The sequence below is a fragment of the Myripristis murdjan genome, chromosome 11 (genome assembly GCF_902150065.1).
Source record: "Myripristis murdjan chromosome 11, fMyrMur1.1, whole genome shotgun sequence".
Taxonomy (NCBI): Eukaryota; Metazoa; Chordata; class Actinopteri; order Holocentriformes; family Holocentridae; genus Myripristis; species Myripristis murdjan.
In genome coordinates, this window is record NC_043990.1 from 15,781,469 (window position 1) to 15,806,280 (window position 24,812).

Below are 24,812 nucleotides of genomic sequence, written 5' to 3' on the forward strand. Positions count from 1 at the left end.
CGGGCTGTCAATGAGTGTCTGGAATCTGATAGGACCCATCATTGATTGAAGATTACTAAAGATTATGAAGAGTAGCATTATCGTGAGCTGTACGCCTTTATCACTCCAAATGTTAACTTATTTGAATGACATTAAGGGAGAAGAGTAGACTCTGGTTGAGTCTAACAAGTTTGGGAGTGCACTACTTTTGGCTTCAAATTTGTGCAAAAAAAAAAAAAAAAAAATTAAAAAGTGAAGCGATCATACAGGCTTGCAAAAAGAAATACCAAACAACACAGAATCCTGTTAGCAAATTTGCCTTACTTGTACCTGCACACCAGATCAAAATAACTTGAGTGGTTGGCCACAGGCTAAAATACGCAACTGGACATTTATTATTTACTGATGAGAACAAGTAGGCATTAACATCTAGGTGTTATCTTATGACAGTGTGTATTTATGTGCTTTGCCATGAGTAAGTTAAGTAAAATACTGCAAATTCAATGGCAATAGATTAGACTAGTTAGAAAAAGATGCCACATGAACACAACAATTTAATATGTAAAACACAACATTTTGACAAGGGGTTATGTTTTCGATGCCCTGAACTAAATCAGCCTTTTTATTTAATCGGTTTGTAAAAATAAAATTATTACATATTGCAAAGCTGGTACACACATTTGATAGCATTGTGTTGCTGAAGCAGTTTTCTTGCAAGAATGGAGCTGAATGCTGTTTAATATGGTTATGAGAAAAGGCCTGTGGTAGTGATGATGATGATGATGATGATGACGATGTTAACATGGAGGAAGACGAGGATAGATGTAGCGCTTAAGAGGATGAGAGGGAAAAGATGAAGAAGAAGGAAGAGGAAATAGAAGATTAATGTGATAATAATACTGTAATAGGGTGGTGCTTTTGGTGGTGACGGGTCCAATCAATCAATTCCTCTTTTTCTTTTTCATTTTTTAACATATACTAACTTTTTTTCTGTTCCTTTATTGTTTTTTTTGTTTGTTTTTTTATTGTGGCACGACCCTGTTACCTGCATATAGGCCTACCGTACTGTAATTCACTCAAAGTTGTCGATAATAGGTGAACACAGCAGTCACAAACCTCAAAGCATGACTTTGGTTTTATTTAACTGCACATTAGATTTTACAAAAACTGTCTCCCATAATAAAATGGCATATAGAAAAAGGCCAAAAAAAAGTAGCCCAAAAGGAATTGTAATGCAATAGAGATCTCATATAATTTTATGCCGAAATGACTAATGCAACTTATAAACATAGTAGCCAACATAATGCATTGCATGACATCTCACATGTACATAATATTATTCATATTAATGTTATTCATACATCATTAAACTTAGTGAATTACTTTTTTGGAAAATGATGCGTTAGCTGTATGTGACATGTGATGTATGATATGTGCTTTTTGATTAATGTCATCCCCGTTATTTTATTCCTACAGCATATAGAAGTCAAGCAAAAAAACGATATATATTCAATATTATTTTCATGTAAAAAAGGACAATTTTCATAAATGTGTTTGTTATGATTTGGTTATTTAATTTTGGAATGAGCAGCTTTTTCAAACCAGGTCCCTCACCTGCACTGAAACCCCCCCTGGACGCGATCTGTGTGGAGTACGATCCTGTGCATCTCACAAAATGACTTCTCTTTAGGTGGTCATGTCAGTCGACCTAGAAAGACAAAAGAAAGCAGAGAATAATGTATGCAAATGTACATGGAGTCTACATGGATAGTCTCACATGCTCTGAGGGAGTGTCTTTACTGGGAAGAGAAGGAACACAGTGACATAAAACCAGGATGGCATGTCATCATGCTGTCATTGTGGCACATTATGAGGAAGAGGTGCTTCATATACACGAGGCGGGGGGGCGGGGGGGTTGAGAAAAGACTGTTTGTGAGCGTTCGGCTTTTGCCATACATGCACACGGACACGGGATGCATGATTGCGTCACGGATAGTGGAGCATGCAAGCAATTTGGATCACATCTCGATCGCATGTGACCAGCCGTGCACAAACACCAGCAACCGTAAAAGGCATTATTCCCATTCAATGGGTCAGGAGTGTGGACTACAAATCCCCAGTCTATATTTCGTCATCTAAAACAGCACAGTGTCTGTCAGCGGCACAGTGATATCACTAGGTGACACTTTCAGAGAAAAGCAATGCAATTCCCTGGAAATTCACGTGAACGAGGAGAATATCACAGAGTGAGATGCAGCCTTGTGTCTTCTTTGTGAATGTGCTATGTTAGCAACTTATCACACAATCTACTGGTCTCCTCATGTCACAACATGGGGGCTCTAAATCATATGCTGATAAAATGTCAGCATGTGTGACCTTTCTTCAGCCGCACTGGAGGTGTTAGGAAACTATTTTGCAGATTAGTAGTTTAGCACATTATCTGATGGTACAACGTATAGGAAGGAAGCGCATTTAGAGAGCTTTTTTTTTTACTAGAAAGTCAGCGAGTATTCAACAGTGTGTGTGTAGGAGAAAGAGTCAGAGAGAGAAAGAGAGAGGGAGAGAGAGTTTGACATACAAATTAAATTCAACCAAGTTAGTGGTTTAACAAGCTATGTGGCTGTGGTGTCCAAAATACAAGTCAAAGACGATGTTACTGTGCTGTGTTTCATTATGGAACTTGACAAACTAAGCTGTATAATTGAGCAACTTTTTTGTGTTAGGCCAGGTAGAAAGAAAGAAAGAAAGAGAGAAAGAGAGGTGCAATAGTACAACTGCACATTGCACCAGTATGAGAAAAAAAAATCTGTGTGGTAACATGAAAAATGCATGCTGCTCTCGTTCTGAAAAGAGTACAATGCATCTACACATAATAAGGCAAAAATGTATTTTGCAGAAATGGTTACTGCCCCTGCCTCTTGAACCACATGTCCCCCCCTGCTGGCCCACGATCAGATCCTGCAGCACCTCCTCTGCTCTCCTGGGCCTCCTGATCTCTGCCCCCACTAACACTCACACTGCTCCCTGTTTCAGTAAGCACAACCTGTCACCTTCACAGCGAAAAACACTGCTTTAAACACTCTCACTAACCCTCATCCCTGACCAAAAATAAGTGATAATATAATTTACTATATATAGTACATTTTGGCACCATCCAAGTGAATTAACATAAGGCATGTTTGAAGTCCCTGTTTTGTTATTTTTAGTTTTCCTCAGCCACCATATTTTTCTTGAATAAAAATCTCACATTCTCAAACACAGAGAGCACTGAGGGCTCTGAATAGCTTTGAGCCAATCAAAACCCAACAGTTTTTAATTGTTAAGCTGCTCAGAACATATTGGGAATAAGTTAACATCTTATTGTGGTGTATTTTAGGTTAGTGTTGCCCTCCTGTTCCAGTGAGAGAGGCAGAATAAAATGTTAGCTTTACTTCACAATAGTGAGGCAGTAATTTACATTCACTCTGATATATAGTCTACCATTTGAATTTCAGCCAGGTTATGCTATGTTGATATACCATATAGTCTAGGTACTGCAATAATAATTCAAAACACACAATACTGCAGTACTTACACATCATAATAGTTTAAAAATAATGATAATATTCAGATTGAAAATGTCCACTCAATATTCAAAAATACAAGTTAGCATTATTTTAAAGAGTGGATTGCATAGGGTGATGTGGCTCACCAGCCCACAAAATATGGAGAGTTTAAAGCAAAGGTTTACTTATTTTTTCAGTTTGGCATCTATTTCATTCTCAGTGCATAATGTCTCTATTGACAAAATCAGCCTACAATACAGGCATTTTTTTCAGTAATATTATTTGGGAGAATATTGATAACAATAGCTCTCAGTGTTACGTGAGCTGCAGTTCACACAGACTGCTGTCTCTCTGTCTGTCCCATCCACTGGCTTTGGGATGGAAATATTAGTGACGTAGGACACAGCAGGCTACATCAATCAGTGGGCAGCCGGCGCAGGCTTGATAGATAGAGACAGACAGATGTTGGGGCGGTACTTGATATTTTTTTACTACGTTATAAGCGACCTCAGATATGTTCTCTCCATAGATAATCAATTTTGGAGACCGGTAATGGCTCGAAAACAGCGCGCGCAGCCACACAGAAATCTTTACGCATCAACTAGTTTTATAGCTTATATTTTGTATTTGATGAGGAGCAGGGCGACGCAGAGCGTTTCTTTTGTTTATTGTCTGCTACCTGGAAAGAATATTAAGGTTATTTTAAATTAGAGGCTTGGCAAAGAGGGTAGATTCAGAAACTCACCCGAATCTGAGCGGGATTGGCACGCCGGGTTGCAGAAAGTTTGTAATCCATTTCTGGTGAATCGCCCGGTTCCAACGAGCCCTCGGCTGCAGCCCGGGCTGGAGCCGGTGCATCGCTGAGGAAAAATCTCCCAAACTCCGATGGCGAGCTGCAGGATGGAATTAGAGCGTATCCAGAGTGTCCTAAACAGTTTTCATGCCGTCCAAGTTGTTTTGACTTTTCAGCATGTAATTACCACACCCTCTGAATCTCAAACTATATCGTAGAAAAAAAAAAAAAAAAAAAAAAAGTTGACAGTGTTTTTGGTTGTCTATAGGTGAGGCACGCTTGTCCCACTCAGCTCTCCAGTTCTAAATGGATATATCATGCTATCTTCATTTGTGATAACATTAGCCTAGTTGTGTGCCCTTTATAAACACTTTATGGTGGGGAATAGTTAGGATGGAGTGTGGGCTACTAATGCAGCCACTAGTGGATTCAGAGCCCCTCCCCTTCACAAGAAGCCATACTAAAAAGGTGTAACGAATCGATCTGCAGTCTCCTTTGTCCCACAAAAGAGGTCACTGAAAACATTAACATTTTAGCAAACTTTAACCCTACCATGAGCTGATCTCCACTGCAAAATAAGTCAGTTTTTTTTTTTTTTTACAATTCTCAACTCGTGATTTAGGAGAAAAAAACAGCTGGGGTGAAACAATTCCACTTGTTTCCAAGGCAGTTTCTCTTGTTTCAGGAGTTTCCTAGAAAATAACAGTCAATATTTTAAAGATTGCACCTCTAGCATCCTGAAAATGATGGTTAATTTAAGAAAGAAAATATATACAATTCCTTTTGCATAAGGAAGCAAGTGAGACTGGCAGCTTCGCACTTGTTAGATGAGAACAGTAGCTTCTAGAAAAGGAAAAAACACTGTTTTTGCAGTGCATAATGGTCTGTTAATTTTGATATACTTTTGGCAACACTGTGTTACTTTGCCATGCAATATCAGCTATAGATTTGTGATTTATTTTTAAGAAAGACTGACAACTTTTTAAATTTATTCTTTCTTTCTTTCTTTCTTTTTCTTTCGTTCTTTCTTTCTTTCTTTCTTTTTCTTTTTGTCTCTTTACCCCAAATGGATCCATATTAGCCCCCACACTGAGAGGATATTTGTTTATTTTGTAGTTATATGATATAGTAGTTAATATAGGATCAGGCCTACAGCTGTCTATATTGCAGTGTAAGTAACACCAATAGTGGAGAGAGTGAAAGGTATGCATTAAATAGCCTCAGTCTCATACATTCACTAATTGTGAATGCGAGTGAATATTTTGCATTTTGCTCTGTGACACACACACACACACACACACACACACACACACACACACACACACACACACACACACACACACACACACAAACTAACCTTAACCCTAACACACGCCAAGCACGTCAACTTCAACTTTGGGGCAGCCTCCTGCTTTAACCCCATCTGCTGTAACCTTGCGAAAGAAAAAAAAAAAAGCAGCACGTGTGTCCAGGAACGGGATTCACACTCCTCCTTGCTTTACTCGGGTTATAAACGCATGAAAGAAAGGCAGAACAATTAAAGGAGCAGATTGACAGGTGGGCTCTGACTGTCAGGGTGACGCTTGTGGAGGGGTGGAGTAAAGGAGAGGCCGGAAAGGCAGCTGGATGTGTCTGTCTATCAGTGGGAGCTGTCTGAACGCACCGCGCATCACCAATGTGTGCACATTTCACTGCGGAGAAAAGAGGGACGCTCGTTGCGCTCTTTAGAATAAAAAAAGAAAACAATAATAACAACATATAGTCCGTCATCCGCACAGCGGGCCCGAGTGCTATGTTTGTTATGAGTTTCTGAGTAATTCGTCAAGTGTCCATGTGAGAACCGAGCGGACACCATTTGTGAGTATTGCATTATCCCTAAAAGCGGCGGGGGTGTTTTCAGAGAGATGGGGTGTGAGCTAATTGCTGTGGGGTATCTCTGTTTGAGCCGAAGCGATGCGCAGACTTGACTGATTGACATAACCGACTAATGTGACACTCTTTTCTCTTCCCTTGTTTCCTCCTCAAGACTAGCGGAGATTTGAAAACGGAGCAGGCACCTGAACGGAGAGAGGGCTACGGTACAGTTTGGACTGATATGCAACATCGTCGAGGGAGTTACCGTAAAACACAAGTGGAGTCCCTTTTCGTTACTTTTTACGCGGGTATTAAGCTTGAAATAGTCGATTGAGGGGTGGAAACCTCTTTTTGATGGAAACGCGGCGCGGGGCTCTGGCAGCTGTCCATATCCCTCCCTGCTACGCTGAAATTTGCACGGAGGTTTCGCCAGTTTTTGACAAACCCAGCTGCAACGAGTTTCTAATCAACAGAAGTTACCAGGCGAAACCCTTTCATTCTAGAAGCCTGATTATTTTTTATTAGTGTAATTTTTGTCACCGGACACGCGATTGCAGAAATGATAAGAAGCGCCTAGAGATAAGCCACTTGCACCGATAGAGAGACTTCTTACCCTGCGGGGAATCTACGCTTCCAGTGTCATTATACCCCGCTGAAGAAAACCAAGGAAACGATATCGGCTTTGATTTTTCTCCGTTGAATCGGTTTCCTCTCCAGCTCGTCCGCTATTTTGAGCTCTGCATGAAAAGTCAAGCGGAAAGTCTTGCAGCAGCATGCCGAGGAGAAAGCAGCAAGCACCGCGGCGGTCAGTAGGTAAGCCCGGCTCTGCAGCCCCTCGCCTCTCCACACACCCAGCACCAGCACGGCCACTTTATTCCACAGCCACAGTAAATAGCTAGGATTATAACCTGGTGCACAGACATACCGAAAACTTTACATAGGGACACACAGGCCTGATATAGACCAATGACACAGCACAGGGGCAACGGGACCTCACAAAGCCTGTAGTGTGCAAACGGACAGGGCAAAACACAGCACAGACTTTATATCACTGTACTAAAGTGTGTGTGCATATACAGTAATGCGTTTAAACTAAACCACATATCAGGTTATACCCCAGTTGAGAAACATCAAAGTAGCTAATCATTTCTAGGAACCCGATTAAGTGTGTCTGATAGGAAACCGGCTATGTTTCATTTACGCAGCCATGCTTAAATGTCAATTTCGCCACTAAGAAATGAACTCTCTCAGTTGCACTTGAGTGTCAATGCTTTAAAGTTGATTCCCACACAGATTGCCAGCATCCAAGTTTTCCAAACAAAGATACCAACTCATCTCAAAGCCTCTTATCTCATTTTTACAGCTTAAAGTGTTTGATGTTTAGTGCCAGTGAGGAGAGAAGGAGAAAAAAAAGAAAGAAAGAGAGAAAAAGGAAAAGAAAAGTGGCGTATTTTCAGCTTGTGTTCCGCTCTGGGATTGCCATCCTTGATTTGATGCTTGATTGATCGCCTGTCATGCGACTGCCTTTGATCTATTCATTCCTGATAAACATCAGTAAATCATTCACCATAGAGACACGCATGCGCCCGGCAGCTGGACTGGCTCAAAAGGATAACTTTTTGCCCCCGTCGAGGAGCAAAGAAAAGACAAATTGAAAGAAAAGTTCTCAAGCGGGATAAATACTTTGCGATTAATACCCAGGGGGGAGGGACGAGGGGGGAGGCAGGGGGAGGGGAGAGGAGGGGGTGCTGGGGCGTATCGAGATCAGAGAGCAGCACTCAAACAGCAAGGGACCTAAAAAAAAAAAAAAAAAACTACAGGGTGGACTAGGTAGGCTATACCTCTAATGGTCACTTCATGTTTCAGATCTGATCTCTCTGCACTTCACTGATCACAAACAAACATTATAAAGCCATTGTGTTTTTTCTTAACATACCAAGATATAAACACAGTTTTGCAATATCATATAGTGAACCATGAGAAGATAAAAATACCATAAAGTGTCATAAGAGTATCATAAACTCACTATTGGGTGCCACAGACTCACTTTTAGTCCTTTTAAAGAATATTATGATACTGCAAAAATCAAGTCAATTTTGTTGACTTTTCAAAAAACTCACTACATCAAATACACCATCACTCCCTAGGAATATTATTATTATTATTTTATTTTACATTTTCCTATTATAAATTGTACATGTCCATCTGAGAAGTCATTTGTTATTCTTGGTTTCAGTGGCTGTCAAATTGCAGCTCAGGGATACTTAAGAGGGTCCCAGGGGATCTTGAGCCAAAAAGTTGAATTTCTTAATCTAATTTCTTATTATTACTCTTGAGATAATATAAGAAGCTGACCATTGCAACTGTGATCATAGATAGTCAGTATTATCAGTATTTTATTTCTGCACCCTCAGTGTTAGGAGGTATGCGGCTGTGCACCACTTAGCACATAAAAACATTTTTTTATTTTTTGTGAGAAAAAGGTCACCTGGGGAAAAAATAATTAAATATATACATATTATTCTTAGAGCTTTGTCAGTATTTCTGCTAATAGATATTATCTTTTGTCAAACAGGCCTTCCATGTAGTCTGCAAGTTGACCAGACATGAACTGTTCTGTGAGAGAATCATATGTTTGCCTGAATTAATTTTCTGTCCCTGGGAGATGTGAGTGATTGACAGGCATTTCCAAATGATGGGAGATAGCCTTTGAAGTTCAGGCGGTAATGACCAAAGCCGAATAAAACAGCTGTAGAATGTTAAGCAGGCGATGGAAATGTGAGGTTAAGCAGACTTAATCAAGGTTGTGACGGCAAGACTTTGAACTCGGTAGGGTTGTAATTTCTAATTGACGCGAGGCTTTAGTGATGGATAGAGAGAAATGGGTTTGAAGAACAAGTCGGAATCATGAAAACGAATCGTGCAGGCTTATACTTCTACCACAAATGGTGATGAAATCCCAAAAGAGAGCGAAATTTAAAAAAAAAAAAAAAAAAAATGTTGGTTTGTCTGATCCAGCCTCTTCTGGTCATTCAACCGAGCTACAGAGTGGCCCCATTCCAGCTCAGCTTTTGAATATTGATTTAATTGTCTGTTTTTGTGACAGACACATACATCACTGGCAGGACTGGTCAATCCCAACTTGGCAGGCATTGTCTCTACATTATTTCCAGTGCTTGACATATGGTCAATCAAAAAAAAAAACTTTTAACAACTCTATTTGCGTGTGTCTGTCTGTGTTAGATTGTGTCTGCTTTTTATGTGAAATATTGCACACACCTATGAATGCAGGCTATTTTTACAATGCATTACTTCATATTTCCACAACCCAGATTTGTCACTTTGGAGTTCCACTGAAACAAAATGTTGCATACACTCCTCAGAGGAAAAAAAAAGGTCTCAATGGCTCTTTGTATGCTACTTCAAAATGGGCTGTGTTTCATCAGTCACAGTGATGATTTTAGTCCCTGTAATGGCGCTGTAGCCTATCTAGTTTATGACCGGTGACAATACATCAGTGTTCTTTCATTTGGAACCGCATTACTGCATCTGTTAGTTTTGGCAGTTCAGTTCAATGCAGTGCAATTTGAGCAGCAGTGAGTTTTGCTGCAGTCATTTGTCGTCATTTTCATAAAAGTGCAGTTTTGGCGTGGAGGTATTTCTCACAGGACCTCGGGATATTAATGAAGTAATATCAAATAACAATTAAGATAGGAATAAAAATGGGGGAACAAGTAAAGACTAACAACAGTACTGGGACAGCAACTTCAGCTCTTGATTATGTGCTATACATTATGGCTTTGGCCTGAAAGCAGTGAGGGAAATGTTTCTGTTAAATTCATGTTCAACATTCTGGGTTAAAACAGTGACAACAGCAGAAAAAAAAGGTCAATTTAATGTCATTGCCCTAGTGACACCTTTGGCTATGTGTAATTGAAATGTTTTGAGTGTTGCCATCTAGTGCAGTGTGAAGCTCCTGCCCACAGGGAAGGGGACTATATAAAGGCTTGAGTCATAATTGCTTTAGTCTAGGGGTTATGTGACCTTTGAACCACTGGCACTGCAACACCTGTGCATAGGACAACACACTGTATGTTTTATGGATAGATAATCAGCAATTAATTTAATTAGCAGTTGTTGGTTATTGATTAGGGAAGGGTGAAAAAGTCAAAGTTCTGTATTTGCCTTGGTATTGAGGTCAGAGTTTGGGGCATTTTAATTGCTGTAGGGAAAAATTGCTATTGCTTTACCAATAGCAAAAGTAAAGACTTTTGCATTTGGCAACACTGGAATGGACTAGCATTTTTAAATGCTGTGTTTGTCGAATTAAACAGTGTCACTTCAAGGATTGAATATATTAGTGATCTTAAAGTTATAATAGAGTTACATTATTAGTGAAAACGTAGCAGCAAAAGATGTTTTTCTACAATTGCTTGTTTTAATAGTCATCCCACACCAACGGCCAGTTCAGGCAGAGAGGAAGAGGTGGAGCAAACACTGCGCAGGATGATCAAATGATGCAGCCTTATAGCAGCTGCCATCTTTATGGTCATGTAAATACAGTATGTTGAAGCAGACACTGAGAAACAACAGCTCACTTCCCATTCCCCCCCTAACAAATGTTGATTTGCCCGGCCACTCTAAGAGTTCAGAAATATTTCATCCTGAGCTGGACTCTCATCGGTTCTGGCAGCAGAGAGTGTGGTTCCTAGGCCGGCGGAGTCAGTGCAGGTCATGAAGGCAGAGTAAGTGATACGCTGTGACACCCTCAAACTGCCTCTACAAAGTGGAATTATATTGTTTCATACCTGCAGAGAGAAAACAGTTCTGTGTTTGTGTTTTCTCACAGGCAAGACTTTAAAAGTGAGGAGGCTGGCTGGGTTTGGCTACTCGCACTGATGCCACTAATTAAAAGTTTAACGCTCTGAACATGAATCAACTGAACTGTATTTAGGTCACAGTCAGAGACTCTTGATGCCGTTCATTTTTTTTTAAACGTCTGTCATTTGAGATCTTTTATAAATGTGCTTTAAAAACTACATTTTGGTGGTATGTTTTTACTTGAATTCTCAGTAAAGCCTGGCTTAGCTCATGTTTAAAGTACTCTGCAGGATTTGTCCAAATTGAAGCCACAGTGTGGTACACGCTGAACAGAATGCACAGACTGCCTCGCGAGGAACGGCTTCTTTATTGACATCAGCGGCTCCCTTATTTTCTCCAAAACAGATCCCCCTTTACACCCACCGCTACCGTCACCACCTCTATGCAAAAGGAGTCTCTTAATTATGACTTGAGGAGGGGGAAAAAAAAGTTGAGCTTCCCTTCTTCCCGATGGCATCGTTAGTCGTGGTCCCTAATTATCCAGGAAGCTGACGGATCAGTGACAGGGCCCCACCGATTAATGCTGACAAATTCAGCAAGGTGTCAAGTCTGCAAGCTGCCTTGATATAATCAACTCGGTGTTAGCCACTTCCCATATCCCCACCTCCACTTGTTCCAGTATAAACTCAATTGTAGTGGGTGCTCACAATGTGAAATGTGACAAATGGAAATCACCTGCATGACTAGTCAAGCCGATATTTCGGTGGGCACAAACATCCTTGTTTAAAAAAAAAAAAAAAGGTCATGAATAGGCTGCATCCTCAAGTTTAGATGTAAACTTTGGTGTTACATAAACTCTGTGCAAGTTTTCCTACTTTGCATTTCCTTTTGATTTCTTTCCCTCTAACAGCGTTTTGGTTTGCTTGACAGACCAGGAGTGCAGTTGTAAACCAGGCAGCAGTAATATCAGTTGTTGTTGTTACTTTCCATTGTAATTTCTCTGCAGAAATTAAACTCGTGGCACCTGTCTGCTAAGAGGCAAACTTTTGGCGGATGACTGTAAGAACTTTGTGTTAGTTTTATCGCGCTAAAGTATTTGATGACATTTGTCAGGAGTTGAGGCTGTGCTGTGAATTTTTTTTTTCTCTTGAAGTCAGTAGTGAATCTGTAGAGAGTACAGATGAAGACAGAGTGGAAAGTGGAAGAAAGGCGAGCATGTTTGGGTGTGTGTCTGTATCACAGAGCAAAGTGGGGAGTTTGTCAAAGTATGTGTGCATGAACATGTGAGAGTATACGTTTTGTCTGTGCGTTGTATGCAATCATGCATGCACGTACATGCATGATCTCACCGGATTTGAGCATAGGTCAGTGTATGTGAAGTATCATTAACAGGTGACATTGACTTAGGGAGTCAATGGACGTATTTGCTGCCCCACACTCCACCACACCAGTAGTTTCATTTGCATCTGAGGTCAGAGCCAGCAGGCCTTCAGGAAATCAAACACAGAAACTCTTACACACACACACACATACACACCACACACTCTGTCCTCATCTTCGTGGAGGTTAAGTGACAAATGAAGATCGATGACTGCTCTTATGGAAAAGAGAGAGTCGCACTGAAAATATGCGGGAATTAGGTTCGCCAAGAGGGTGACGGTGCAAAGGCATTCACCACTGCACCACTGAGGTAAAACTATCCCTGGGCTTAATGAGGGTCTAAGGAAGCAGGAAAACCTGAATTTCCACTCAAGCACATCATAGAAAAAAAGGTCATTTTTAACAGGAATAAATCTCAAAAGCATCTTCACTTTAAATATACCCTCCACATACAGAGAGATAGTATGTGCACTGTTGTAGTGTGTATGTGTGTGTTTTTCATTCACAAACACATCTTTGGTTTGCCATTCCAAACAGAACCGCACAACTGAAACCAAAATCAGTCAAGTGGTAATATGAAAAATAGTGAATCCACGAGAGACAAAAGACATTTTGAAAGAAGATGCACCGAGTGGAAATCACAAATCACTTTTGCTGCAATTGTGTCATATATATATCTCAAAACTAACTTGCCATTGACGCTGCCATGCCTATCATAAAGTGTACGTGCACATGTGCCTCCATGGTTTCTTACCATGATTTATCCAGAATTCGAGGATTAATCTTGCCCAGTTCTTTTGTTTTGCCACATAATAATATCACTATTCAAAGTGTGAAGTTACTGTGAATTGTGCTGCAACCTGAGTGCTATTAAAGCAATGTGACACTATTATCACCAGCCAACTTTATATGGTTGACCTTACACTGGGATGTTTTCACATAGTCACTGTCCTTGGTGTAGCAAAGGATTGTGGGTAGTGAGACATCCAAAGTGGGCCAGCTGCCTTTGCTCTTGCAGACATTAACACTTTGCTGTGTTTGGGCCGATCATTCTGTCACTTTACAGAAAAAGAGGAGCAGAATCTAGAGCAGAGAAAGAAAGAAAGACAGAAGATTGACCACAGTGGTAGAATCACATCAACGTGAGAAACTTGCTGCATAGTCACATGAACAATGGACGGTAATCGCTTTCTGAAAAAGTATCATGCATGTGCAGACATTCAGGCAAAAACATGAAAAGAAACAGGGTCAGAACCTAGACAGAAAGAAAGAAAGAAAGAAAGAAAGAAAGAAAGAAAAAGGAACGGGAAGTCGCGACTTAAACATGGGAAGACTGGAGGCTACAGCACACTCAGAGGTCAGTGTGTACTCAGGGGAGTCCCTGTCTCAGCTGCCTCCGCACTGTGTGTTTCGTTGTTTTCCTTTCTTTTCTCTTTTGCGTGGCATACAGCAGCCCTGCACAGAGCGTAAATACATATTTGTGTATGCTATCATCTGCGTGTGTTAGTGCATGCCTTGTATTTTAGTGTGTGTGCAGGCTACGATCCATTTTGAGCCAGTTTTTTGAACAGCGCCTGCATCCCCGGTGCTTTGAATCCAAAGCAGCGCAATGCATTGTGTTTTCTGCCATTAATTTCTGTGTAAAATGATCTCAGTTTGCTGTTGATGTGTGTGTGTGTACGTGTGCACTGTACACTGTGTGAATGTGTGCTTTTGTTTGTGCATATGTGTGCACTCACTCACATGCCTCTCATCAGACCGGGCCCTTTGTTGACTGATGCATGCCAGACAGATGCAGTTGTTGGACAGAGTGAGTAAGCCTGGGTTGTTTGATGTGATCAGATTCGTCCAAAGCAAAGGGACTCTCCGATTCAAATATTGGTTTCCGCATTTTGCTTGAACAATCGTAGAAAATGCATGGTGGCGACTTTCCCGGTTCTGGACTTGATATATTAGGCAAGAGGTTTCTCGTGTGGTGATCATATAAAAGATCGCCAAATGGCTTTTTAGCAAGAATCGCTCCCGCCTTTGGATCAAACATAACCTGAGCCTGAGGTGTTGCCACAGGAAGTCGTACATTTCTGGGCCTTGACGTTGTTTTTATTTTCTGTCATGAGACAACCTTTGAACATCTAGGTTGAACTAGGGCCGCTAAGAGAGGGTGATGGGTGAGAGAGATGTAGTAAGGAGGGGGAAGAGAGAGAAAGAGGGGCTGTGAAGAAAAGGTATTAAAAGTGACAGATGAACAGGACTTGGGTAGATGTTCTCCTGCAGCAGCTGCGACTGCTGCCATCGCTCTGACAGGTGTCAATTAAGAATTACTGCCGAGGCCCCGTAGTCATTTTTTTCCCAGCCCAGCTGTCTGTCTGTGTGCCTTTGTGAGAAATAACACTTTACCCTTGTCACTGCGTTAGCGCTTAGCCATGGTCGCCCCAGAAAATGAGTGCATGGCGGGCACACTAATCGATAACCAGTGTATTAGCAATTATTTTGGCCATTGATTTACGGTAGGGCAGCGACTCCCACTGTGCTCTTATTAGGTGTTAATTATATGTGCCTGTGCTATGCTACAGACACACATGCATGCTCTGACTTGCAAGGTATATTTTATCCTTAGTGCTATAGATACTCACGAAGACAAACACACACACACACACACACACACACGCAGGTATACATCGTTCAGCTGCTGTTGCTAAGTAGAGTTCCTTCTTTCGTAATAGTCAAAGCGTGGTCCTTGAAAGTGTCCTAGAGGGTGCCCAGAAAATAAAGAATAGTTTAGTGTTAAATTTAATTGAATTTTCCATTTAGGACAATTAAATAATGTGTTGTAAATTAGGAGTTGCCACATTATAGATGTCATTACTAAATTATTATGTGACTTTGGGAGAGTAATATACCATTTTGTACTCAGTTATATCTCAGCGTGACAAATTTTCTCAGATGGAGCTCCGTGGCTACACGTGTGTGTGTGTGTGTGTGTGTGTGTGTGTGTGTGTGTGTGTGTGTGTGTGTAATTTGTGGTTGTCAGTGTGAAATAGTTTGAAACACAGTGTTCTCGTGCACTGTGCTGCCTGGCATGCCATTAACTCCAGCAACAGCAGGGCTCCTCCACATTAGGGACCCTGCTAACGCTTTTTCAAATTTAGAAAGTTTTAATTTTCCTCACCACAAATTTGTCACATGGCAGAGAAACTATTACTGTAATGGCACTTAAGTTTAGTGGCATGATTTGGTAGCCTTGTTAGCATTCCTTACTTACTTTCCACACGATAGCTATTGATGTCAATTGGGAATACTAACAATGATATCATTTTCTAGAGAATGTGTGAATAAATAATGTCTGGTAAAGTCATATTTGTAAAAGCGAACTGCTTTAATTGTATTTTAGGCTCATATTAGGTGCAGGCGTGGCTCCCAAAGTGTTTTTCTGTTTAGTTTTTTTTGGAGAATCTAAAAGAGCTCATAAATTATCTTAGCCGTAATGTGGTCATTTGCTCCCAACAGTTTACTTTTTCCTAACCAGAATAGGAACACTGGGACTGAATGCCAAAGATGGCAAAAATTTGGAATAAGTACATACTCTATTGGTAAATTGGCCCAGTGGTGAGAACCATGTAGACTGAACCATCAAATTGCATGCTTATTCCTTGTTTTTTGTCAGTTGCGTCCAAAGGGTCCTCACATCAGCCTTTGAAAATTTTGCAAAATAAACCTTTCAAATATAGGTGTAACATTTTGTCACTTCAGTCAGCCAGATTAAGAAATAGTATCCTGGGTAGTGGGGGCCATTCAATCTGAAGTCATACACATGCAGGCTCGCGCACATTAATTTACTCATTTATTTGGCTCACGTCCCAATGGAAAAACATCATGTAGCCTGCAATGTAGCCTACAGTCTGTCTACCTCGTTGCCCAGTTTCAAGATGAGGTCTTACAAATGCAGGCTCGACATATAAAATAGCCTACAATGTAGCCTGCACACACCAAAACACACCTGCCCCTCAATGAGCTGTGATCTCAAAACAGAAACTGCTCCTGCACCACAGATAAATATTTTGAATTTTCCCCAATGCATCACAAAAACAATGTATTTGTTCTTGCAGCCATCATTATCGAGTACACAGCTAAAGGATGTGTAAAACAGCTCGCAGCAAACACAAATAAATGCCTGCTGGCACACACAGCAAAAATATAAATAGAGAGATGGATCTTACATTAAAAAAGAATGGATAGCGGCACCGAGGCCTGGGTCTAGGTGCTTAATCTAGTTTGTGTCCTGGTATCCACGGCGACGAGGAGAGGTTATGTCCTGCTTTGTCACAGGATGTTGCGAAGGAATCTGGAAAAAAAATTGCCTATTTAGATCCACAAACAGTCGAGCAGACAGGCTCTTTTGTGCAACTTGTTGCTTTTCTGGCTGGCGGTGTCATTTACGGCAGAAAATCCTGCTTTGCACTCAGCAGACGTGAAACGTAACCCCAACTGGCTACAAGAAGTCTTTGCACTGGTTTGCCCGGAGACATGCTCTGCCCTACCGTCCCACGGCCTCCCTGGCTGGTCCACCTAGTGCTTTAGTTCGGCTGCATATAAACTCAAGGCCTCCAGCTCTCGTGGCCAAAAGTGTCTATCGAGAGGCTTTAGGATCTGGATCAAGTCCAGCACCGACAGACGCCTGGTTAGACCGGTAACCACCACCTCATAAAAGCGAGGCCTGTTAATTTTCCCTCTGCTGTCTATCAACTCTCGCGCACCGCTCAAGAGCTTTGCAGGATATAGCTTGATATGACAGACATAAGTGAAAATTAATGTATTTTTGAATAATTATTTGCTCATTGAATACAGGTCATAGTAAAGTTTTCAGTGTAATTTGCTTGCAACAAATTATTTTAACAAAAGGAAAAGCCTGAGGATGCTCACCTTAAATCAAACTCCTTTACTTAGGCTTGTTTTACCAATGAGCCTTCTTCAAGATTACCTTAATTTGAAAAAAAAAAAATTCTTGAGACTTCTCAAATGTTACCTTTTAGGGCTTTCAGGGGGTTTCAGCTGTCAATCAGAGGGTCTCAGACCTCCTGGGACGCCCCATATTTCACACTATACCTATATGTTTTGGTAATTGCACACTGCTGGTGTTTTGAAGAAGAAGAAAATGAACATATACTAAATCTATGCAAACAGACCACCAACTAGTGGTAAAGTTTTTTTTTTTTATGGCTTTAGAGCAGGGATGCATATATGTAGAGCATGTGGTGCAGACTTTGGCAAGAGCTAACGCTGTATATCACAAGAAGAGAGGGCGTTATTACATGGCAGCAGATAAAAGCTGGCCTCAGCATATTGAAACAGCACTTGGCGCAATTGGACAAAAGTCAGGAGGTGGAAATTTCTGTCCCCCCCAAAGGAGTGTTTATTTAACTGATAAGGTGGGTTGAAAAGCAATGAATATCATTTTTTGGACAACAGTTTACTGGAGATAAGCCATCTGGGAATGGGTACAGTTAACAGATGACACTTCGTCCTTGAGAGCGGACGCAGGGGCAGGTCATGCTGCAGCCTGGTGTAGCGCCACCGCCATCTCTCTTTCCCCTCCTTCCCTCCTCGTCTTTATCTCAGCCTACTCCCTCTCTTCCCTCCTCGTTTTTTGGGATTACTGGCCCCCTCTCTCTCTGTAAGCCTTTTCTCATCTTCCTATCTGTCATCAATCTCTATCTTACTGACTCAATTCTCCTCTACCCTACTCATATTTTCTTTCATCTCCCTCCCTCCCTCCCTCTCTTTCTCTCTCTCTCACTCACTCTCTTTTTCTCTCTCTCCCATCTATCGCTTTCTCACTGGATGCTCAAGAATCACTGAACTGGCTACAGGAACATGAACTCAAAATCGAAAACGGAGAGCATAATCCACTTCTCTTTTAGGCTCGCCGGCCTTGTTCTCATATTTCAAGAGCCCTTTTTTTCCCCCCCAATAGTCTTTCAGTGACATTAGGCACATGCAGTCACACACTTGAGATGTAAAAATTTGAAAGGTCAAAAAGCAGTTAAGTCTTGTATTATCTCAGTTGGAGGCTAAACACATGACAGTCACATACTTGCCACAAACTATTTCCACTCCTGTTATACAGTCAGTTATTCATAAAACGTGCTGCACTGCAAAATGAATCAAAGCCTATTTTGTTGGTGTGACATAGGAATTAGATAGTGTTCAGTGATGTATAGTGCTTTCATACAGAGAGCACCATACATGGGTGAGGCTAGGCAAAACAAAAACTGTAATGTGGACGGCTGCTGCACACCACTTGATAGGCACTTGAAAGGGGATATAATGTCATGGGGTCTCAAACGAACAACACCACATGTTCCTCTTAAATTCCTCCCAAATCTTTCTTGAGCCGCTGTGTTGTCTCAGACAGTGACAATCACAGGGGGTATAAGCCCAGCTCTGTCCCTCTAAGTCGTCTGTCTCGCAGAGAACAGCAGGGGGCCTCTTGTAGGCCCAAACCCCTCCCCTGTCAGTCCGTCTGATGTCTGCCACTCTCGTCACTCAGACCTGCACACCAGACCAGCAGTCTGTCTGTCTGACTGACGGACTGACTGACATCTGTTTGTCTGAATGGAGATGCAACTTTTGTCTCGTCTACCTGGTCCAGCTGCCTCTGGTGTTACCGTGATGCATTATTATGGGGTGTCAAGGCCCTCATGGTAACCACAGTGACAGTGTAACTACCCAACAAACACTTTGACGCTGAACAGATGTTGATACGGTGGTCTGCAGCCACACTGAAAACACGTTAATATACCACCAAAATGCAGTTCCTCATGTAAGGTAACAATATTGTCTCATCCTGGTAAGACCAACCACAACCACATGAGTAAAAGCATGTCATGTTTTGGGACTGAAATAATCATGGGTTTTACTAGCACTACAACATGTTAGCTCATGTTTTCATAGGTACTGCTGAAGAGTCAATCAAAAGGGGCGGGACAAATAAAAGTGAGGTTCTGATTGTAGCGCTCCACTCCCTAATCCCTGGCAAAACTGCTTGTTTGATTCAGGAGGAAAGAGCCGTTTGGCTTCTCTCTGCATAGAAAAAAGATACTTACAGCTTCATGATATTTTCAAATCCCAGTGATGATGAAAAAAAAAAAAAACATTTAAAGTTACATATTTTGGTTTACCATCCTTGAAATAGATTTTTTTTTGCTGCACCATAATGTAAAACTACAAAGAAAATCAGAGTTTGTTTGGGTTGTTGTTGAACTTAGCCACTTTCTCCATGTCAGCATTCGTGATGTGTTTCTGGATACTTTCTAACTAGTCTATTTCTGTGTGTCTGGGAGTCTTTTTTTTTTTTTTTTTCTACTTTTACCTGCTTGCTGCTGCACCTTGCTGAAGGTCTGTCTAATATGGCTGTCATTGTGCTGCATACCATACATATATTTGGAAGTTTCCATTCATAGTCCAAGAATGGACACTATCCCAGTTTATCCGCGTCTGTGTTATGAATCATTCCCACTCGTGTGTGTTGTTCTTTTTCCACACCCTCTTTTCGGTTTGTCTCTTCGTTTCTCTCCAGACGTGACTCGAAACTCGGGGCCTCATTCTTAAACAGGTTGAGCGACTGTTCTCTCATTTTATGAAAGGGACAAAGAGCCATGGGCCAGCCATACCAGGCCAGTTGAGCTGCAGGCCTACAGACTTGACTCAGCAACAGTGCTTGACATCCAACTGGACTCTTAAAAACCATGGTTATTTATGTAACGTCTTCCACGGAGTAAAAAGCGGGGGGGAAAAAAAACTTGTTTCGCTGCTTTTTTTCTAAGTGACAAAGAATGAGTCATGCGCTGTATGCAGTTTGGACAGGGGATCTGATAGTGACCAAATACCAGAGGGGGCTCCAGTATAATCGATCCAGCAAACAAGCTGAGGGCGGACAACTAATGGCAGCTTGGAAAGGGAAACATGGCTGGAACTTCCCATCACTGGCTGATATTGTAAGCCTCTCTCTCTCTTAAACAGAGAAGCGATCCTGCTCTGCTGCCAGCCTCAGCACATCGCCCCAAAATAATTTCTCCTGCCCCGAAAAGAAAATTTTAGACCATCCAAACTTGCCTGCGAACCTGTGCTAAACAGCAGGCCATGTGAGCAAATCACAAATGGTGGATTGGTTCTCAACTTTCATCACGAGGAAGGAAATTAATTGTGTGACAGGCAGCTCTGCTTGGGAAGAAAATAGTTTCACATATTTTGTTCTGCTACACCGTTATTGATCTTTACTGTACATGAGCAGCAAAACAAATTATGCTTTCATAGCGTGCTACAGAACTATTTTTAAAACTACTGTTGGACATTTTTTTGCCAGACAGGGGAAGTTACTGTGGAACTAGTGCTGATCACATAATCCTGTGTGAGTGAAAATGTGTATCCCCCTCCTTCCCTTCTCTCCCTCTCTCTCACTTGCTCTCTCTCTCTCTTGATATGTGTGGATCTATTATGTATGGAGGAGCTGAGTGTCTACATGACCAGGGCCAGAGAGCTAGACAGGACTGAGTGAGGCACCATTGTGTGTGTGTGTGAGAGAGAGAGAGGAGGGCAGAAAAGAAGCCATGGAAGGAGGGGCATAAAGGGGGTGAAGAAAAAAAGAGGAGAAAAAGAGAGTGACAGCAGACAAAAAAGAACCGGGGAGGAAGGGGCAAGGGAGGGAGGAATGAGGGAGTGGAAAAAGAGGAGGCAGAGCGACTGAGAAAGAGCGAAGGAGTGAAAGAGAAATGACTTGAGGGGTTGAGGGATGGAGGGAGAGGTGAATAAAGGGGAGAGAAAAAAGTATGGAGATGATGGTGAAGAAAAAAGAGACAGTGAAAGCAATAGGATCGAGGAGGGGAGAGCGAGAGAGAGAGAGAAAGGGAGAGAGAGAGAGAGGGGAGGATGTCACCCATGGCTGCCACTCATCACTCACAGCTTAATGACGCTGTTTTTTTCCCCTCTCCCGCTTTTTTTTTTTTTTTTCCATGGGAGAGGGGGAGGGAGCTCGGCCTGCACCCAATCAAACGGGGTCATTCAGAGTTCACAACCTCCAGGTGGGACCGTCCTCCACCAGGACAGTGTGTTTTTGTATATATGTGTGCATCTGCGCCTGGATGGGGTGTTTTATACTTTGAAGGGATCCGGTCTGGACCAGGAGTGTTTTGGGCTAGTTAGACCAGTTCTTTTTTTTTTTTTTTTTATTCTATGGTTTAGGTTAACGTTTAGGGTAAGGGTGTGAGGTGGAAGTCATGGTGAGCAACATTAGGGAATGTAGTTATAAAAATAAAGCAATAATATGAGAGAGATGGGCGGATTAAATGTTCTATGCAAAAGTGAAATAGAAGAAACATAAGACATTTTGGTTAAGTTTGGGCAGTATCAACCCAGCATTCCAAAGAAGTGACTCATATCTTATTCTAAATTGTTCTTCTAAAACCTCCTGAATTAAATGTTTTATGTACAGTCATACCACATTAGTCAAATTTGTTGTATGTGTAATCAAAATGACCTAAGCACAGTGTTACTGTTAATGTGCATCTGTTCAACTTTTATAGGTAACTCGCCTCAAGCTGTAGTGTAACTTTTTAAATCAGTATTGATATAAAAAAAAAAATTTAAAAAAAGGCATATGCTATACTGTGTATACTGTATATTGCATGTGGCCACAAATATGGCAATAATCAATATTAGCTGGTCCATGGCTAATTTTGTCAGGAAATATCACAGTTGTTTTCAAGTTTTTGTAGACGGTTCTTTAAACACGGTTAGGGTTTTTATGTTTTCTGCTTGTCAGCCTCTGTGTGTGTGTGTGTGTGTGTGTGTGTGTGTGTGTGTGTGTGTGTGTGTGTGTGCTGGTTTGCAACAGCAACCAGTGTCTGCTGCTTCCTTCTGAGGTTGGCCTGATTGCTATTGCAGCTTTGGAGTTTTGATTTTATTTGTGTAATCTGTGTGTGTGTGTGTGTGTGTGTGTGTGTGTGTGTGTGTGTGTGTGTGTGTGTGTGCGTGCGCGCGCGCACCTGTGCATGTGCTCAGCTTCACTTGTCCTCTCACTCATTCCCGTTTCTGGGAAGCATCAGCCGTTTAAAACTCAAACGGCAGGCTTTTTTCCCTCACTCTCCTCCTCGCACCAAATTTGGGGAACAGCTGGGGAGGCCATGACGATGATTTGTCTCCCTCTGCCCGTCTTCCTGACAGGTTGAGAGCATGCACACTCACACACACACACACACACACACACACACACACACACACACACACACACACACACACACACAAGGATACACACATACAAACAAATGCCTAGGCACATGCACACTCTCACTAACTCAGGCATTTACAGACACTAAAACAGGCACATAGACACACAATTACACATGCACTCAATATCAAAGACAGACAGACACTTACACACACACACACACAAACACACAATCACAGACACATACCCCATATAAGAGGCCATGTTCTCGGGGGCGCTGCCAAAACACTCTGATTTCCTTTAGCCTGGGCGGCCATACATCAGCTCGGGGCCTCCCAGCCCGGATGGCAGGGGCTGACAGAATGACATGTGTCATTTATCAAACGAGGGGCGCCAGGCCTCAGGAAAAGAACAGACCGCCGCGTGACAAAGCCCCCCGAGAGCTAGCTCTCCTCCACTGCAACGAGAGGAGTGTGTCATGGGATAGACACTGACAAATCTGCAGAGATAGAATACACACGGATACGCGCTAACACAAACACACAACGCGGAGGAAACACACACTGCGAGGTGCTTCTAACACAGATGCAGAGCGGTGATTACATATTACGTGCAAGCTGTTCGAGACACATTTGAATGCCTTTAAATTGAGATCCTTTTATATATGTTAAATATGTGTCTTAAGTATTTTTCATACACTTAGGTGGTACTGACCAAATCAAATACCTTTTTGAAGGGATGACTATGGGTGCTTTTGATAAACAATCATTAATAATGTGGGTATGATAACCAAGCAGGTAGAGGCAAATAATAGAACAGCTAGTTACTAAGTTCAGAAGACTGCAGCCTTTTAATCCAGGAAAAGACAACACTTACATGTGTCAAAAAATTATATTCAAAATCCCAGATGATATGTAGTCATGATTTGATATAATGTTGATTTATCACCCAGCCCCTCACTTGCTAAACCAAGGTTTTGAGTAGGCTGGCAGTATACTGTACATACAAATACAAACAATATGCTTACCTGCACGTTTGCCCACTCACACACGCTCACACACACACATATTGCTGCTGTAGCCAGGAAAGGCACAGCCAAAGCCTATCCTGTTGCCAAAAGCAGGCCTGACTGTGTTTGTGTCCTTGTTAATGAGTGGTCACCAGCCACCGAAAGCCACTCTCTTAGTTGGCAAAACAGCTCCTTTTCATTTCCCTTCATATCTGCGCCCCCTCCTCCCCAATATCCCTCTCGTTTTCTCTTTCTCTTTTTCATCATCTCTCCCTCCTCCCCTTTTCCCGTCCCTCTTTGCCTCCTCTCCCCTATTTACTCCGTTTCTCTCTCTCTCTCTCTCCCACAGCCCCCCCCCCCCCCCCCGCTTACTCTCTTCTCTCGCCCATTCATTTGTCTTCATAAGCCTAATTTATTTTCACTGCCAGATGCAAGCTGACAGGCATCAGTCTCTCTCTCTCTCTCACACACACACACGCACATGCAATACACACACCTGACCTCCTGACATGCATGCAGGCAAATACACAAACACAGAGTGCTCTCCCTCTCTCGCTCGCTTTTCCCCTGTCTCGCTCTCTCTCTCTCACGCACAGATACACACAGTTCATATTACCTCACACTGTTCTGAGGTCAGCCCTGCAGTCACATACCCTCTGTTTTACCCCTGTCCTCCACCCCTCCAACCCCCCAAAACCCTACCATTAACATTACTGAAGATGGATGTGTCTTTATAGCGGAGATTGATTGCGGATATCAGAGTTATGGTGCCATTTATGTGTGTGTGTGCGCGTGTGTGTGCGTGTTAGTGTTAGATAGAGGGCACTTTGGGAGGCTGCACTGAGGCTGAAATGTGAGGGAGGCAGGCTTTTCTCCCATCTCTGTTTCCAGAACCTTCCAGCCGTTCGTTGTCTGTCCTCGGTCTGATATTATACTCTGTTGAAGGATTGCTTCCTCTCTTCCCGTCTCGCTCCCACTCTTTCTCTCTCTCCCTCTCTCCCTCTCTCTCTTTGACTATGAAGCTCTTCATACCCATTGTGCACGCACACACATCTGCGTAGACACAGAAATACAGTAAGGACAATTTGCATATGGATAGTAGTGCTTTCTGAAAGCAAACAACTTAATTCACTGACTTTAACCAGCCGCCCTTTTTTGACCCTTTCCTTGTTAGTTTATTGCCATGGTCATCAAGAACAAAAAACATAC

The 24,812-nt window shown here is 42.0% G+C and overlaps 1 protein-coding gene across 1 annotated transcript in view; it reads left to right on the plus strand.

The window, feature by feature from the left end:
* Positions 1 to 5,969: 5,969 nt before the first annotated feature.
* The window catches only part of tshz1 (teashirt zinc finger homeobox 1), a 31,245-nt gene continuing 12,402 nt past the window's right edge, over positions 5,970 to 24,812 (plus strand). Inside the window, exons 1-2 of the mRNA XM_030064224.1 lie at positions 5,970 to 6,174; positions 6,344 to 6,984. Coding sequence (XP_029920084.1) covers positions 6,945 to 6,984 — 40 coding nt within the window. The 5' untranslated portion in view covers positions 5,970 to 6,174; positions 6,344 to 6,944. The remainder of the gene's footprint in view (positions 6,175 to 6,343; positions 6,985 to 24,812) is intronic.